Genomic DNA, 17,582 nt, shown 5'->3' on the forward strand with positions numbered 1-17,582 from the left:
CACAGTCACTATAGTATAGCATACTGCATGTTCTATCTGAAATCGAAATATTGGGGTACAAAATTTGCTAAGCAATTGCTATACAGTATTACATTCCTAATGAAAACTCTTTGTTGTGTAATAGTAGCTCACCAACCTTGTCTCGTTGTAATTTTCCAGACTCCCCGGCGCAGTCAGCTGACAGGAAGCACCGAGCTCCTAGAACCCTCGGTGCCGGAGCAGGGCAAGAGGAAGCAGCAACGCAACAAACTGATGCATAAAAACGGCATGGAGAAACCACCATCGCGCTACAAGAGGAGGAAGAAGGAGGAAGAGGAGAAGCCGATTGGTTATTCCAGTACTGACACTCTGATGACCCAGCTCAAACAGGTACAGATCTTAGTAGTCAGCCACCGAACAGTGTTGAATGTGCCGATTAGGTATTGTGTGTTGATAGAATGTGTTGATTGGTCTGGTCATGTTCCCAGTCCGAAACATAAAACAAGAGTTTTATTTAGTACATATTTCCATTTTTTGATTGATGGCATTAAATATTTCACGTGTGTGATGCCGCTATGTGCATATTAGCACTCAGGCTGCTGATTTTATAGATGAAAGTTTCTTTTTCTCTGCAGTTGCTTAGGTACACATGTGGGTGTTTATCTTCTGTTAGCACACCTGTTATCACTCATCTTAATATGTGATTACTTTAATTTAGGTGGAATTAAATGGTTCGTGGATTTAAAAAAATAATCACTCAACATTTGTGGAAGGCATAAACCGAATATTAAATGGGAAAATCTAATACTTAGTTGACTAATAATAAAAGAAAGAAATTGTATGTCATTCAAATTGAGATATACCATGGGTTATGCAGCGGTGAACCTTTCACAGGGGCACAATAAAATGTTTGCCAAAAAATTCCAGAGGCTGCATTTTGTCTAGACTGCCTACGCCTCGACTACACTTTTGATAACCATATAACGTTAGGTTAAAATAACTTCAGTTATTACACCCCCCAAAAAGGTCATTAATAACAGTCAAATGTTTTCATCCAATTTCTAGAACTAATTTTGATCCTGTTCAGTGCTTACCTCGAAATATAAGCAGTGAGAAAGCCTTTAAAATACAGTACCACGTACAGCGTCCCTTCTGCTCTCACTAACCCTCCTTCCTCTCTTCCTCCACCCCCACAGCAGCTTTCCCTGCTGCCCCTGATAGAGCCTCTGATGGTGGTCAACTTTGCTCACTTTCCCCCCTTCGGCAGCGGGCAGCTGAACGGGGAGAACAGCCTGTCAGGATCCTTCGGCAGCGGGCAGCTGAACGGGGAGAACAGCCTGTCAGGATCCTTCGGCAGCGGGCAGCTGAACGGGGAGAACAGCCTGTCAGGATCCTTCGGCAGCGGGCAGCTGAACGGGGAGAACAGCCTGTCGGGATCCTTCGGCAGCGGGCAGCTGGGCGGCGTGTCAGACTACTACTCCCAGCTCATCTACAAGGTGAGGAGAGATCACTAGTGTATCCATCCCTTTCCCAGGTGGAGTGTAGAAAATGGTATAAGATAGGAAAAGGAACATTGTTCCTAGAAAATAAAATAGATAGCCGCACATTTGTTGAATGCTCCTGTATTCTAAAACAAATTTCCCTAGTTGGATCCAGTTACGATGTGTGATTTGCCATTTTGTAGCGGAACAACTTGAGCAACCCGCCCACCCCTCCAGCATCACTCCCTTCCACGCCGCCCCCTGTAGCGAGGCAGAAGATGGTCAACGGGTTTGCCACGGCCGAGGATCTTACCAAGAAAGCTGCCATCTTGGGTGGCCACGATGGTAAAGTGGGACTCAACATTTTCTAAATCTTCTGCGCCTCTGTCGCACTTCTTTGGAGATGTAATGCTGTAGTAATATTATAGCTAATATTAAATAGTGATCTAAAATTATACATCAAATAATCACTAGTAGGATTGCAATGGAAAAAGACACATTTCTAAGGTCTGAAAATAAAAGGAACAATAAATGTTTTACTTTCTACCTATAGGCCTGAAAGCCAAGCAGCTACCTACAGCGTTCCGAACAGAAAAAGACCTGCTGGCCCATGCCATCACCCAGGGGCCCAAGACGGTGGACGTCCCCGCTTCACTCCCCACACCACCCCACAACAACCAGGAGGAACTCAGGTGAGCCTTTGGAGGACTTGCAAATCCACATTTCAATGGGAGTCAGGATAGTTCCTACCTGGTTTGAGCGAGTAACTGTAATTTAGCTTCTGAACGGAGAGTGGAGTATTAAACAGATTTATACCCTTCTGCACTACTGAGCTGAGCCAAGCTGTACTGCCCTGACCTGGTTACGTGAAGGAGCCAAGTGGTTGAACTAGCTTCCCTGATTCTGTGTACATCCTAGGAGCCAGGACCACTGTGCGGACAGGGATACCCCTGATAGCTTCGTCCCCTCCTCGTCCCCCGAGAGTGTGGTCGGCGTGGAGATCAGCCGCTACCCCGACTTGTCAAATGTCAAGGAGGAGCCCCCCTCCCCTTGCTCCTCCCCTGTAATTCCCATGCTGCCTAGCGCCAGCGGGAAAGGTAAGAATCACAAATACAATTTTCACTCCTGACTGAACAAGAGCTACAAAAATCTAATACAATTTTATTCATCAGGTGTGAACTAACAGTGAAATGCTTAATTACAGGCCCTTCCCAACAATCCAGAGAGAAAGAAAATGGAAAAGTACAACACATTAATAGATGCACAATGAGTAATGATATCTTGGCAATATATATATATAGATACTGAACAAAAATATAAATGCAACAATTTCAAAGAATTTACTGGCAACAACTCTGGTTGACGTTCTTGCAGTCAACATGCCAATTGCATACTCCCTCAACTTGAGACATCTGTGGCATGTGACAAAACTGCACATTTTCATGACCCTTATATTATCCCCGGCACAAGTCTACCTGTGTAATGATCATGCTTTTTAATCAGCTTCTTGATATGGATTATCTTGGCAAAGAAGAAATGCTCACTAACAGGGATATAAACAAATTTGTGCACAACATTGGAGAGAAATAAGCTTTTTGTGCATATGGAACATTTAATTTCATCAGTGTACAAGGGGTACCAGTACAGAGTCACTGTGCCAGGGTACTAGGTAGATATGTACATATAACTAGGAATAAAGTGACAGATCGTAAACAGTACCAGCAGTGTATGTGATGAGTCAATGCAAATAGTCCGGGTAGCTATTTAACTAACTATTTATCAGTCTTATGGCTTGGTGGTAGAAGTTGTTCAGGGTCCTGTTGGTTCTAGACTTGTTGCATCCGTACCACTGGTCGTGCTGTAGCAGAGAGAACAGTCTGACTTGGGTGTCTTTGACCATTTTTAGGGCCTTCCTCTGACACTGCCTGGTATAGGTCCTAGATGACAGGGAGCTCGGCCCCAGTTATGTACTGGCCTATATGCACTACCCTCTGTAGCGGTTGGATGTCAAGCAATTGTAATACCAAGCGATGATTGACTGTCAAGATGCTCTCAGTGGTGCAGCTGTAGAATTTTGAGGATCTGAGAGCCCATGCCAAATCTTTTCAGCCTCTTGGGGGGGAAGAGGCATTGTCATGCCCTCTTCACGACTGTGTTGGTGTGTTTGGACCATGATAGGTCCTTAGTGATGTGGACACTGAGGAACTTGAAGCTCTCGACCCTCTCCACTACAGCCTTGTCGATGTGAATTGGGGCATGCTCTGCCCTCCATTTCTTGTAGTCCACGATTAGCTCCTTTGTCTTGCTGACGTCGAGGGAGAGGTTGTTGTCCTGGTACCACACTGCCATGTCTTTGACCTCCCTATAGGCTGTCTCATTGGTGTTGGAGTTGTGCTCGGCCACACAGTCATGGGGGTACAGGGAATACAGGAGCAGATGAAGCATGCTCCCCATGTTATTTTATAGTTATGTTGAGTCATAAGAAGTTTTTCTTGTTAGTAATGGTAGCCATTATATTGGTAAATATCTTTAATAATCATTCTCAGGGCAGTGTTGTACAAGCATAATTTGTGTTAGTTTCTCTGTAATATTAGATTGTCTGGTTGTTCCCCTCAGGGACTGAGATTAAGCGAGAGGTCAAGACTGAACCCTCAAGCTCCTTTTTCGGCTCCCAGTTCAGACCGGCTCCCTCCTGCTCCAAAGCTGGCCTGGTATCCATAGCTATCACCTTGAATCCGGTCGCAGCGGAGGTGAGTGGTTAAATGCAATTGTAAACAAGCAATTTTGACGACCTATAGTTGCTCTGATCTTAGACTCTAAATAGCAGTAGACATTCTGAAAACATACATACAGTTGGAGTTATTAAAACTCGTTTTTTACCACTCCACAAATTTCTTGTTAACAAACTATAGTTTTGGCAAGTCGGTTAGGACATCTACTTTATACATGACACAAGTCATTTTTCCAACAATTGTTTACAGACAGATTATTTGACTTATAATTCACTGTATTCCAGTGAGTCAGAAGTTTACACTAAGTTGACTGTGCCTTTAAACAGCTTGGAAAATTCCAGAAAATTCTGTCATGGCTTTAGAAGGTTCTGATAGGATAATTGACATCATTTGAGTCATTTGGAGGTGTACCTGTGGATGTATTTCAAGGACTACCTTCAAACTCAGTGCCTCTTCTTTTGAGTTTCCCATAATGTCAAGTAAAAGCAGCCAAGGCCTCAGATTTTTTTGTTGTTGTAGACCTCCACAAGTCTGGTTCATTCTTGGGAGCAATTTCCAAATGCCTGAAGGTACCACGTTCATCTGTACAAACAATAGTACACAAATATAAACACCATGGGACCACGCAGCCTTCATACCGCTCAGGAAGGAGACGCGTTCTGTCTCCTAGAGATGAACGTACTGTGTTGCAAAAAGTGCAAATCAATCCCAGAACAACAGAAAAGGACCTTGTGAAGATGCTGGAGGAAATGGGTACAAAAGTATCTATATCCACATAACCTGAAAGGCCACTCAGCAAGGAAGAAGCCACTGCTCCAAAACCGCCTTAAAAAAAGCCAGACTACGGTTTGCAACTGCATATGGGGACAAAGATCGTACTTTTTGGAGAAATGTCCTCTGGTCTGATGAAACAAAACTAGAATTGTTTGGCCATAATGACCATCATTATGTTTGGAGGTAAAGGGGGGAGGTGTGCAAGCCGAAGAACACCATCCCAACTGTGAAGCACGGGGGTGGCAGCATCATGTTGTGGGGGTGCTTTGCTGCAGGAGGGACTGGTGCACCTAACAAAATAGATGCCATCATGAGAGAGGAAAATTGTGGTAATTAACATCTCAAGACATCAGTCAGGAAGTTGAAGCTTGGTCGCAAATGGATCTTCCAAATGGACAATGACCCCAAGCATACTTCCAAAGTTGTGGCAAAATGGCTTAAGGACAACAAAGTCAAGGTATTGGAGTGGACATCACAAAGCCCTGACCTCAATCCCATAGAAAATTTGTGGGCAGAACTGAAAAAGTGTGTGCGAGCAAGGAGGCCTACAAACCTGACTCATTTACACCAGCTCTGTCAGGAGGAATGGGCAAAAATTCACTCAAGTTATTGTGGGAAGACTACCGGAAACATTTGAACCAAGTTAAACAATTTAAACGCAATGCTAATTGAGTGTATGTAAACTTCTGACCCACTGGGAATGTGATGAAAGAAATACTCTATTATTCTTAAAATAAAGTGGTGATCCTAACTGACCTAAGACAGGGCATTTTTACTAGGATTAAATGTCAGGATTTGTGAAATATTGAATTTAAATGCATTTGGCTAAGGTCTATGTAAACTTCCGACTTGAACTGTACATTTAAATAACTACTGGGTAACCAAGCCAGACCATATGCAAGATAGACAAAACGGGTTGTCTCGTATAAGGCTGTTTGTATTGACCACCACTGGCTATGAACTTATTTGACCCCACTGACCCTTTCCGGAACTGTAGAACATCCCTGGCATGGTGGCTGCGGTAGCCGACCTGCTGTGTGTGAACATACCCGTTAGCTACGAGGTGAGCCGCGGCCCTGAGCGTAGCTCCCTGGCCCTGCTGGCTGGAGTCAAGGTGCCTCAGACCCAGGGTGTGGACCCCCACCACGCGGCCATGTTCCCCCAGCAGCCCCCCGCAATGAGGTTCCTGAGACCCCCCGGACTGCCCACTCATCCCGGAATTAGCCAGCAGCCACCTACCAGCGCTGGTCAGTACACACCAGCAATGCAACTTTAAACTACTGATAGTGATGGGTGAAATAGGTGTTTCTGGCCCACAGAGCTAGTTAAATTGTGGTGGAGTTTAAGCACTTTCTTTTACTGATTTTCCTATTACTTTCCATCCAAACAGTTGTCTGTTTAGAACATATTTTGAACAAAGAGCTAGACATGGAAAGACTAGTCTGTGTGTGAGCCAGAGCTCTCTGATAGTCCTATCAAGCCTTTATTGATCATGTCTGAGATTTGAAGTTTAATGAAATCCCCTAATGGTTGGGGATGATGAACCTGTTAGGTCTTCGGTTCCAGACTTTCAAAGTATAATATGGTTGTCTTAATTGATTTTGAAGAAGCCATGTGAAATGACCCAAATGCAATCATACTAGCGGTCTGTTTTGTTCTTGTTCACCTGTCTTTCACCCAGGTGTTTTGATTGACAAATTGAGGTTGAAATTGCATGTTTTGTTTGTTAATACATTTAAGTGTTCTGCAATGTTGGTCAGTTTGATTGAGTTTTTTGTGTTTTAGGTCCGTCTGCCAGGGGAGATGGACCTAAACCCCAGTGGTGCTGGAACTGCAAGGTGCTGGTTCTGGGAAACGGAGTCCGCAAGTCCACCAAAGACCTACCCTGCAGCAAACGGGTAAGCCCCAGATCAGTTGTTGCTCGACTGAAGCAAATTTTTATTTTACTAGGCAAGTCAGTTAAGAACAAATTCTTATTTACAATGGCGGCCAAGCCCTAACGATGCTGGGCCGCCCTATGGGACTCCCAATCATGGCCGGTTGTGATGCAGCCTGGATTCGAACCAAGGTCTGTAGTGACGCCTCTCGCACTGTGATGCAGTGCCTTAGACTGCTGCCACATTCCGGAGCCCCAAAAGTATTGTTAGTTAATATGAACACGTTTAGTAATTTGAATTGTATAAGCCTGAAAGTAATTCCGTCAGTATCATTTTGGTTGCTGAGGAATGAGATTTATCTGAGCCAAAAAAGTAAAGCCAAGGCCTGCTTTTATGAATTTATCAACCCCACTTTGGGATTGACAGTTTTTATATTTTTGCGTTATTAAAATTCATGTCATCATTTACCATCCATATAAAGAGCTCAAGAGGTTGAGGTTAAAGTATACTTTGAGGACTTCAAAGCATGCGACCTGCCTCAAGTCCTCCCTTGGGGGGTACGTAGAAAACGGTTGCCTTATTATGCTAATCCCCGTTCCCTTTGGGGAAGTAACGATCCGCCCCAGAACAATTACCAGGTTAACTGCCTAACCCCCGAGGGACCACTGCCACGGCACACTTCCTTATTTACCACGGGAGGAGTCGAGATGGCCCGAGATGAGCAAGCAGGTGGAGTATGTAAATGCAAGGCTGTTTAAATCAGGAGTTACCTTTGATGTCTTTCTCCTCTTCCTGCCAGCCCACACACACTATGCAAATGTCCCGACTCTTTATGGCGTCAACACAATGGCTGTGGCACAGCAGGCTTTTTGATCAATAGGTTCCCATATGTAGGATATCTTGAGGATCACTTTCAAGAGTGCATATGGGGTAGTTGTTTCTGGACAGTGCCGGACTGTGTGTCTCATGCATGTTCAGGCAGAGTGGCCTTGTCTGTGACCTGGGCCATGTTCATTAAGGCAAAACGTTTTGCAACGGAAAACAAAAATTTGTGTTTCTAATTGCACAGGTTGTTAATACCTGCCTGTTTCACTGAGACTTTTTTTCCTTTTTGAGCCTAATGTCCATGGTGCTGACTTGTATCTGTTTTCCACAGGAGAGACCGAACCATGCGGGGAGCAGCATGGTCTTCTGTAGCCATAACTGTTTCGTCCTCCACGCCACTGCCACACAATCCAAAGCCATGGACAGTAAGGTGTGTATCTAACTGTACTCAACACTTATCTTTTGCTCTCTTAGCTTTTTGAGAAAACCTCACTGATACCAGTATGGTATGGAGAAAATTTGTACTGTCAAGAAAAACGCCATTTAATGGCATTTTCCAGGTCTGGAAAAATAAAAAATAAATCTTAACGTGTTCCCCCCAAAATATTAATGTAATTTATTCTGGCACATAAAAAAAAAATATTACACCCTTTTCTCCCCAATTTCGTGGTATCCAATTGTTAGTAGTTACTATTTTGTCTCATCGCTACAACTCCTGTACGGGCTTGGGGGAGACAGAAGGTCGAAAGCCATGCGTCCTCCAAAACACAAGCGTCTTCCGAAACACAACACAACCCAACCAAGCCGCACTGCTTCTTAACACAGCACGCATCCAACCCGGAAGCCAGCTGCAACAATGTGTCGGAGGAAACACCGTGCACCTGGCGACCTGGTTAGCGTGCACTGCACCCGGCCCGCCACAGGAGCCGCTAGTGCGCGATGAGACAAGGATATCCCTACCAGCCAAACCCTCCCTAACCCGGACAACGCTAGTCCAATTGTGCGTCGCCCCATGGACCTCCCGGTCGCGGCCGGCTGCGACAGAGCCCCTGCTGGCACAGCTAGCACTGCGATGCAGTGCCCTAGACGACTGCGCCACCCGGGAGGCCCCATTCTGGCACATTTTATCAAAGGAATAAAAATCGACAGGTTCAGAATGACACTTTAGTGCGTCTGTGTTTGTGAGCATCACCTGCATTTGTGCAAGACGAGTGGGCCGTTGCTCAAGTAGAGCAAGACAGTCGGCATTGCAACAGCAAGTAGGCCTAGCCTCTATAAACTAGGTAGCCAATTCGAAACATATTATCGATGCCCGCACCCCCCCGCAAAAATTGGCATAATAAAAATATATATTTCTTGACTGATCTCTCAGATATATAGGACCGACCGTTCAGAACAAATTTCCTTCAGGCTATCTGTTGTTCCATTCGTTTGTATGGGTTAATAGCAGTAAGGCCAAAATGTATTTTATCATATTATTTTTTAACTTCAAGGGGTCTTTAAAATTCTAAATAAAATAGCAAAATGAACCTTCCTAAAACAATTACATATAGTTTAGCTCCCCGGCTTAACCCATAAGAGTCGAAGTGTTTAGCTATTATTAGCATATAATGTTTTTGTCATGTCCCACCGACACTTGCAAATAAGGCCATAATGTTTCATGTTTAATTTAAAAGATTATTTTAGAAAGAATGATTCACTTCACTGTTGCTTTGGATGTATGGGACATTGCAATTCGATAGATGCTAGTCAGCCTGCAAAGTAAACAATTCTAAGATAAATATGACTAAACTAGAAGCATTTATTTTAGAAAATGGCCTACCATAGCCAGAGAGCCTCACATATTTATACGTACAAAGCGACGTCGCCAAAGTCATGGAGAAGTGTGTCCCTAAAAAAATATTCCAGCTGTCAAAATGTGTATATGGGTTGGATTTCATGGAGAATGAGTGGATTTGTGTGTTCATTTAAGCGCAGTCAAAATATTTTAACATGGTCTAACAATGACCAAAGATGCCATTGCTGAGAGGAATTTGCATTGGATTCCTAATGAGTAAACTCTCTTTCGCAGCCAAACATGTCTCCTCTCTTGCCTGAGTCGTCAGTCAAAGAGAGCCTGTCCAAGGTGCTCCACCAGTATAGTAACAACATGTCCACACTGGACGTCCACTGCCTGGCCCAGCTGCAGCCCAAACAGTCGCCCCCCTCCAGTCCCCATCCCATCTCCTTCCCCTCTGAGAAACCCAAGCCGGACACTCTCAAGGTGACGGTCAAGTTCAAGCAAAGGCCCAGGGCGGTCCACTCAGCCAGCGGGGGAGGTGATATGTCGCCGCACCACCACAAGCGCTGGAAGGGCCTGCGTTGGCGCAAGTGGAGCGTACACATTGTGGTTCCCACTAGGAGAACCCTGCTTTCCTCTCTTCCCGGTGAGGACGAGATGGACAAGCTGCTGAGGAAGCTGGGCGCCTCTCTGCGTCCTGATCCCCTTCCCCGCGACCTTCGACGTTGCTGCTTCTGTCACGAGGAGGGCGACGGTGTGACGGACGGGCCCGCCCGGCTCCTCAACCTGGACCTAGACTTGTGGGTGCACCTTAACTGCGCACTGTGGTCATCGGAGGTATATGAGACGCAGGCAGGCGCTCTTATCAACGTGGAGCTGGCGTTACGGCGGGGCATGGCAGTGCGCTGCGCCTACTGCCAGCAGACTGGCGCCACCAGCCGCTGCCACCGGTTGCGCTGCGCCAATGCCTACCACTTCACATGCGCCCTCAAGGCCCAGTGCACCTTCTTCAAGGACAAGACCATGCTGTGCCACCTGCACCGGCCCCGGGGCAGCGACAGGGCCGTGGCACCCGCCACTAACCACGAGCTGCGCTGCTTCGCAGTGTTCCGCCGTGTCTACGTGCAGCGTGATGAGGCGCGGCAGATGGCCAGCATCATGCAGCGTGGCGAGCACCAGCACACGTTCCGTGTGGGCAGCCTGGTGTTCCACACTGTGGGTCAGCTTCTTCCCCAGCAGATGGCCGCCTTCCACTCGGCCAACGCCATCTTCCCCGTGGGCTACCGGGCCAGCCGCATCTACTGGAGCACTCGTCACGGCAACCGCCGCTGCCGCTACCTGTGCTTGGTGGAGGAGAATGAGGGCCGGCCGGAGTTTGTGGTGCGGGTGATGGAACAGGGCTACGATGACCTGGTGCTCACCGGCGCCTCACCCAAAGGTAAGGGGGCGTGGTGGGTTTAGAAATAGACCTGGGGGGGGTTGCAACAGAAAATGTCCATGTAGTCCCTCTCTGTTTGCAGTTTTAATGTCTAGCTAGTCAGTGCCTTATGAACATGACCTTATTGACCTCAACCCTAAATATCCCGTTTGTTGTGTTGTAGCTGTCTGGGACAAGATTCTGGAACCTGTGGCTGAGCGGCGTAATGAGTCTGGAACTCTGAAACTGTTCCCTGTCTACCTGAAGGGAGAGGACCTGTTTGGATTCACTGTCACTGCCGTCACCAGGATCGTGGAATCGGTAAGAGCAGATGGCAAGATGGCAAGAGAGAGTAGAACGTTTTAGGTGGGTGCAGTCGGGAAGTATTCATTCCCCTTGACTTTACACATTTTGTTACGTTAGACTTATTCACAAATTGATTCAATCATTTTTTCCCCACTGACAATCTAAACACGATACCCCATAATATATATATTTTTTTAAATCGGACCCTTTACTTATTTTGAAGCACTTTTGGCAGCGATTACAGCCTTACGTCTTCTTGGGTATGACGCTACAAGCTTGGCACACCTGTATTTGGGGAGTTTCTCCCATTCTTCTCTGCAGATCCTCTCAAACAGGATGGGGAGCGTCGTTGCACAGCTATTTTCAGGTCTCTCCAGACATGTTCGATCGGGTTTAAGTCCGGGCTCTGGTCGGGCCACTCAAGGACATTCAGAGACTTGTCCCGAAACCACTCCTGCATTGTCTTGGCTGTGTGCTTAGGGTCGTTGTCCTGTTGGAAGGTGAGCAGATTTTCTTCAAGAATCTCTCTGTACTTTGCTCTGTTAATATTTCCCTCGATCCTGACTAGTTGCCGAGTCCCTGCCACCAAAGCATGATGCTACCACCAACATGCTTCACAGTAGGGATGGTGCCAGGTTTCCTCCAGACAGGACACTTGGCATTTGGGCTAGAGAGTTCAATCTTGGTTTCATCAGACCAGAGAATCTTGTTTCTCATGGTCTGAGAGTCCTTTAGGTGCCTTTTGGCAAGCTCCAACCGGGCTGTCATGTGCCTTTTACTGAGGAGTGGCTTCTGTCTGGCCACTACCATAAAAGCCTGATTGGTGGAGTCGTGCAGAGATGGTTCTCCCATCTCCACAGAGGAACTATTGAGCGACCGTCCGGTTCTTGGTCACCCCCTGACCAAGGGCTTTCTCCCTCGATTGCTCAGTTTAGCTGGGCGGCCAGCTCTAAGAAAAGTTTGTGGTTCCAAACTTCTTCCAGTTAAGAATGAAGGAGACCACTGTGTTTTTGGGGACCTTCAATGCTGCAGAAATGTTTTGGTACCCTTACCCAGATACGTGCCTCAACACAATTCTGTCTCGGCGCTCTATGGACAATTCCTTCGACCTCATGGCTTGGTTTTTGCTCTGACATGCACTGTCAACTGTGAGACCTTATATAGACAGGTGTGTGCCTTTCCAAATCATGTCCAATCAATTGATTTTATAACAATTAAGTTGTAGAAACATCAAGGATGATCAATGGAAACAGGATGCACCTGAGCTCAATTTCGAGTCTCATAGCAAAGGGTCTGAATACTTATGTAAATAAGGTGTTTCATATTTTTAATCCATTTGCAAACATTTCTAAAAACCTGTTTTCGAGATTGGTCTTTATGGAGTAGTGTGTGTAGATTGAGGGAAAACATTTATTTAATCCATTTTAGAAGAAGGCTGTCATGTAACAATTTGGAAAAAGGGAACAGGTCTGAATAATTTCCGAATGCACTGTAGCTAACCCAGTTTGGGTTTGACTTTTGAATTTTCTTCTCCTCTGCCATTGGTTTGGGCAAATAGAAACATTTTCGTTAAAAGCACCAATACAAAATAGCTTCAACTCCATTAAGTGCTTTTCACAGGCACAGGAGGTTCTCAATCAGACACTATTTTAGAATCTGGCTTTTCAGTTGATTATGAATATGAAAGCACTTTTTCAATCGAAGGTTAAGTGGTGTAAGACATTTCTTTAAAAAATTACCTGTTGGAAAAACAGTTCAATATATCCACTTACGCATCATAATGGAACCCTGGAATGTACTATTGAGTGTTTAAATTAAGTTTAAAACTTTTGGTCATTATAAACCCTCAAACCACTTAAATGTTACAAAATATATATTTTTCATTATCTGTGTGCGCGCCTGCATCTCCCAGCTCCCTGGAGTGGAGGCCTGTGAAAGTTACACTTTCCGTTTTGGACGGAACCCTCTGATGGATCTCCCCTTGGCCATCAACCCAACTGGCAGTGCCCGCTCGGAACCCAAGACCTGCACGCATGTTAAGAGGTTGGTGTTAAGGTATTCTGTATGATTTTACACTTAAGTTCCTGCCATGTTTGTTTCAGCCATTGTTTTAATCACTGAAAAACCGTCTTTGTTCCATCCACAACAAGGCATTGTCTCTCTTCTTCAGTATCCTCTTTATGCATGTTTTTTTTAACGTCACTTCAAAGATTCCTAGTTGTAGGAAAAGAGTCATGAGGTTCCTTTGATTTAAATCAATGTAACAAAAACAACCACTTTCCTCCACTCTTTTCTTGTGAAGTCGTCATCCTTCATTGTCACGTCCATTTTCAGTCAATCTTGTACGTGTCACTGTTTTAGTGCTATATTAACCCATAATTCTGTTTTGTTATTCTACTTTCTTATAAAGCTAGATGTTGGTATCCCTGCTAGAAAGGGTTCTGCTCTTAGCCACACAATAGCTGCCTCTCCACCCAATAACTAACTCTTACGGCCGCTTTCCCGGAGGCCCAAATTAAGCCTATTCCTGTACCTTTAAATGGACTGTCTCCATTAACAATGCCAGTTAGGAGTGGGCATAATCTGGGTTCAGGAAGCCCCCCATACACAGTCCAACTCTACAAAAGTAGTATTGTAATTCTAACTGCCTGTTGTGGAAATGCTTCAGGGTGTCTCGTGTGTTTTGGCTTCTCTTCTTTTTGTAGATCTCACACTTTGTCCAGCACCGGCGGCTCCTCTAAGTCCATGCAGATGGTTGGCAGTGTGGGTGTGGTGGAAGCAACAGAAGAGGTGACCCCCAAGCAGTTTGCATCCGTCCCCTTCCAGTACCGACGCATGAAGGCAGAGTGGAAGAGCAATGTGTACCTGGCGCGCTCCCGCATTCAGGTGGGCACCTTTGCCACTCTGTGCTATGGCTACATGCGGTCTCTACACATCACTGATGCAGATTCAACATACTTCTCTAACTTATTAGAAACGTGTCATAAGCTATTTTGTTTTGATATACATTGATTTGGGTTATGACTGATATGGCAGCATTCATAGTGGTTGTTTGCGTTCTAAGTCGAGTTAAGTTGTTTGGTGTTGACCCGGACTGTGTCTGACCTCTGGCAGGGGTTGGGTCTGTACGCCGCCAGGGACATTGAGTCCCACACCATGGTGATTGAGTACATCGGCACCCTCATTCGCAACGAGGTCGCCAACCGGATGGAGAAGATGTATGAATCCCAGGTGAGTTTAGATTTTTTACCACAAGACTAGATACACTACATGTGTGCTCGACTGTATACACCTTTAAGCAACGGGTGTGGCTGACATAGCCGAGTCCACTAATTTGAAGTGGTGTCTAAAAACAGTGCCTCCAAAAAGTATTTCCATTACAGCCTGAATTTAAAATTGAATAAAATGTTGATATTTTTTGTCACTGGCCTACACACAAACCCCATAATGTCAGTGGAATTGTTTACAAATTAAAAGCTGAAATGTTTTGAGTCAATAAGTGTAACTTTTTGCGTCGAGCAATCCCGTATCCGGGAGCGTAATCATAGCCTCAAGCTCATTACCATAACGCAACGTTAACTATTCATGAAAATCGCAAATGAAATGAAATAAATAAATTGGCTCACAAGCTTAGGCTTTTGTTAACAACACTGTCATCTCAGATTTTCAAAATATGCTTTTCAACCATAGCTACACAAGCATTTGTGTAAGAGTATTGATAGCTAGCATAGCATTAAGCCTAGCATTCAGCAGGCAACATTTTCACAAAAACAAGAAAAGCATTCAAGTAAAATCATTCACCTTTGAAGAACTTCGGATGTTTTCAATGAGGAGACTGTTAGATAGCAAATGTTCAGTTTTTCCAAAAATATTATTTGTGTAGGAGAAATCGCTCCATTTGGTTAAGAAAACCCCCCGAAAATTCAGTCATTACAACGCCATTTTTCCAAATTAACTCCATAATATCGACAGAAACATGGAAAACATTGTTTAGAATCAATCCTCAAGGTGTTTTCAAATCAAATCAAATTTTATTTGTCACATACACATGGTTAGCAGATGTTAATGCGAGTGTAGCGAAATGCTTGTGCTTCTAGTTCCGACAATGCAGTAATAACCACATTTCTATTCGACGATAAATCATTCGTGGCAGTTGCCTTTCTCCTCTGAACCAAATGGAAAAGTGCACGCAGCTGGAGATTGCGCAATAATTTCGACGGAAGACACCTGGTAAATGTAGTCTCCTATAGCCTACAAATACGTCACAATGCTGCAGACACCTTGGGGAAACGACAGAAAGTGTAGGCTCATTCCTGGCGCATTCACAGCCATATAAGGAGACATTGGAACACAGCGCATTCAAAATCTGGTGCACTTCCTGTATGAAATTTCATCTTGGTTTCGCCTGTAGCATTAGTTCTGTGGCACTCACAGACAATATCTTTGCGGTTTTGGAAATGTCAGTGTTTTCTTTCCAAAGCTGTAAATTTTATGCATAGTCGAGCATCTTTTCGTGACAAAATATCTTGTTTAAAACGGGGAAAAAAATGTATCCAAAAATTAAAAGAGCGCCCCCTATATCGAAGAAGTTAACATGATTTTTGAGTGACTGCCTCATCTATGTAATGTCCCTCGATCGAGCTGTGAATTTCACACACAGATTCAACCACAAAGATCAGGGAGGTTTTCCAATGCCTCGCAAAGGGCACCTATGGGTAGATAAAAATATTTACAAAAGCAGACATTGAATGGTGTATCAATACACCCAGTCACTACGAAGATACAGGTGTCTTTAACTCAGTTGACCCCTCAGGGATTTCACATTGAGGCCAATGGAGACGTAACTTCTCATTGCTGAAATCCCGTTAACGGGATCGATTTGACAACAGCCAGTGTCAAAAGTGCAGTGCGCCGAATTCAAAACAGAAATCTCAATTGAAATTCCTCAAACATACAAGTATTATACACCATTTCAAAGATAAACTTGTTGTTAATCCCACCACAGTGTCTGATTTCAAAAAGGCTTTACGACAAAAGCATACCATGCGATTATGTTAGGTCAGCACTGAGTCATAAAAACACAGCCATTTTCCAGCCAGAGGAGTCACAAAAAGCAGAAAGAGATACAAAAATAATCACTAACCGTTGATGATCTTCATCAGATGGCACTCATAATACATGTTTGTTTTGTTCATATTTATATCCAAAAATCTGAGTTTACATTGGCGCGTTATGTTCTGCCTCCAAAACATCCGGTGATTTTGCAGAGAGCCACAGGAATACTCATCATGTGTTATGCATAAGATTAAAGATATAATGCAACCGCTGTGTCAGATTTCGAAAAAGCACACTATGCGATAATCTGAGTACAGCGCTCAGCCATCATACCTGCCATGTGGAGTCAACAAAAGTCAGAAATAGCATTATAAATTCACTTACCGTAATTCCCGGACTATAAGCCGCTACTTTTTTCCCACGGTTTATACAATGACGCAGCTAATTTATGGATTTTTCCCGCTTTCACAAGATTCATGCCGCCAAAAAACTGAGCACCGTCACATGATGTGATGTAAATCGAGTGCGCTCAAACTTCCCATCATTCTGATTACGGTAGTAATTTTGTCACCCTCATCATGGCAAAGACACGGAGACATGCATATGATGCAGCTTTCAAGTTGAAGGCGATCGATCTGGCTGTTGGAAAAGGAAATAGAGCTGCTGCACGGGAGCTTGGCCTTAATGAGTCGATGATAAGACGTTGGAAACAGCAGCGTGAGGAACTGACTCAGTGCAAAAAGACAACAAAAGCTTTGAGGGAAGAAAAGCAGATGGCCCAAAGTATTTGCAGCCACTCGACATCAGTGTAAATCGTGCATTTAAGGTGGCGCTCCTTGTTCAGTGGGAGGCTTGGATGACAAGTGGGGAGAAATCCTTCACTAAAATGGGCCGCATGCGAAGAGCAACTTATGGTCAAGTCTGCCAGTGGGTCCTGACAGTGTGGAGCATTGTCAAAAAATCCACTATCATCAACGGGTTTCGAAAGGCTGGACTGCTGCGTGTTGAAGGGGCAGCATGAGCTCAACGGGGTATTTGCCTCCGGATGAAAGTGACGAGAGCGACAATGAAAATGATCCAACGTCGGATGAAGCAATTCTGAGGCTATTCAACTCCGACACCGAAAGAGATGGTTTCAATGCACAGGAGGAGGAAGATAGTGACCAATGACTTTCTTGGTAGGCGACGGTTTAATTTTTGTTACAAGCAGTGTTTCGTTTAAAGTTCATTTGTTTCAATGTACCGGTAGGTACCTGCGGCTTATAGACATATGTGGCTTATTTATGTACAAAATACATCTTTTTTAATAATTCAGTGGGTGCGGTTTATATTCAGGTGCGCTTAGTCTAGCAATTA

At 44.6% G+C, this 17,582-nt stretch overlaps 2 protein-coding genes across 11 annotated transcripts in view; one reads left to right on the forward strand and one right to left on the reverse strand.

Annotated features, from left to right (window-relative positions):
- The window catches only part of LOC135517279 (histone-lysine N-methyltransferase 2C-like), a 118,895-nt gene that overhangs the window by 96,143 nt on the left and 5,170 nt on the right, over positions 1 to 17,582 (forward strand). For 7 of the 10 annotated variants that reach the window (XM_064941427.1, XM_064941428.1, XM_064941432.1 and 4 more), the window contains 14 exons: positions 160 to 369; positions 1,176 to 1,475; positions 1,664 to 1,805; positions 2,014 to 2,152; positions 2,379 to 2,557; positions 4,077 to 4,210; positions 5,964 to 6,213; positions 6,752 to 6,864; positions 8,000 to 8,098; positions 9,740 to 10,886; positions 11,050 to 11,186; positions 13,084 to 13,226; positions 13,877 to 14,057; positions 14,286 to 14,402. In XM_064941427.1, coding sequence (XP_064797499.1) covers positions 160 to 369; positions 1,176 to 1,475; positions 1,664 to 1,805; positions 2,014 to 2,152; positions 2,379 to 2,557; positions 4,077 to 4,210; positions 5,964 to 6,213; positions 6,752 to 6,864; positions 8,000 to 8,098; positions 9,740 to 10,886; positions 11,050 to 11,186; positions 13,084 to 13,226; positions 13,877 to 14,057; positions 14,286 to 14,402 — 3,291 coding nt within the window. Of the gene's footprint in view, positions 1 to 159; positions 370 to 1,175; positions 1,476 to 1,663; positions 1,806 to 2,013; positions 2,153 to 2,378; positions 2,558 to 4,076; positions 4,211 to 5,963; positions 6,214 to 6,751; positions 6,865 to 7,999; positions 8,099 to 9,739; positions 10,887 to 11,049; positions 11,187 to 11,492; positions 11,672 to 13,083; positions 13,227 to 13,876; positions 14,058 to 14,285; positions 14,403 to 17,582 lie in introns of those variants that run through there. The other 3 variants (XM_064941430.1, XM_064941436.1, XM_064941433.1) reach the window with 2 other exon arrangements.
- Positions 166 to 17,582, reverse strand: part of LOC135517280 (polypeptide N-acetylgalactosaminyltransferase 11-like) — a 74,705-nt gene continuing 57,288 nt past the window's right edge. Inside the window, exon 13 of the transcript XR_010452021.1 lies at positions 166 to 287. The gene's annotated coding sequence lies outside the window, so the exon portion shown is untranslated. The remainder of the gene's footprint in view (positions 288 to 17,582) is intronic.

Source organism: Oncorhynchus masou, chromosome 28 (assembly GCF_036934945.1).
Source record: "Oncorhynchus masou masou isolate Uvic2021 chromosome 28, UVic_Omas_1.1, whole genome shotgun sequence".
Classification (NCBI taxonomy): Eukaryota; Metazoa; Chordata; class Actinopteri; order Salmoniformes; family Salmonidae; genus Oncorhynchus; species Oncorhynchus masou.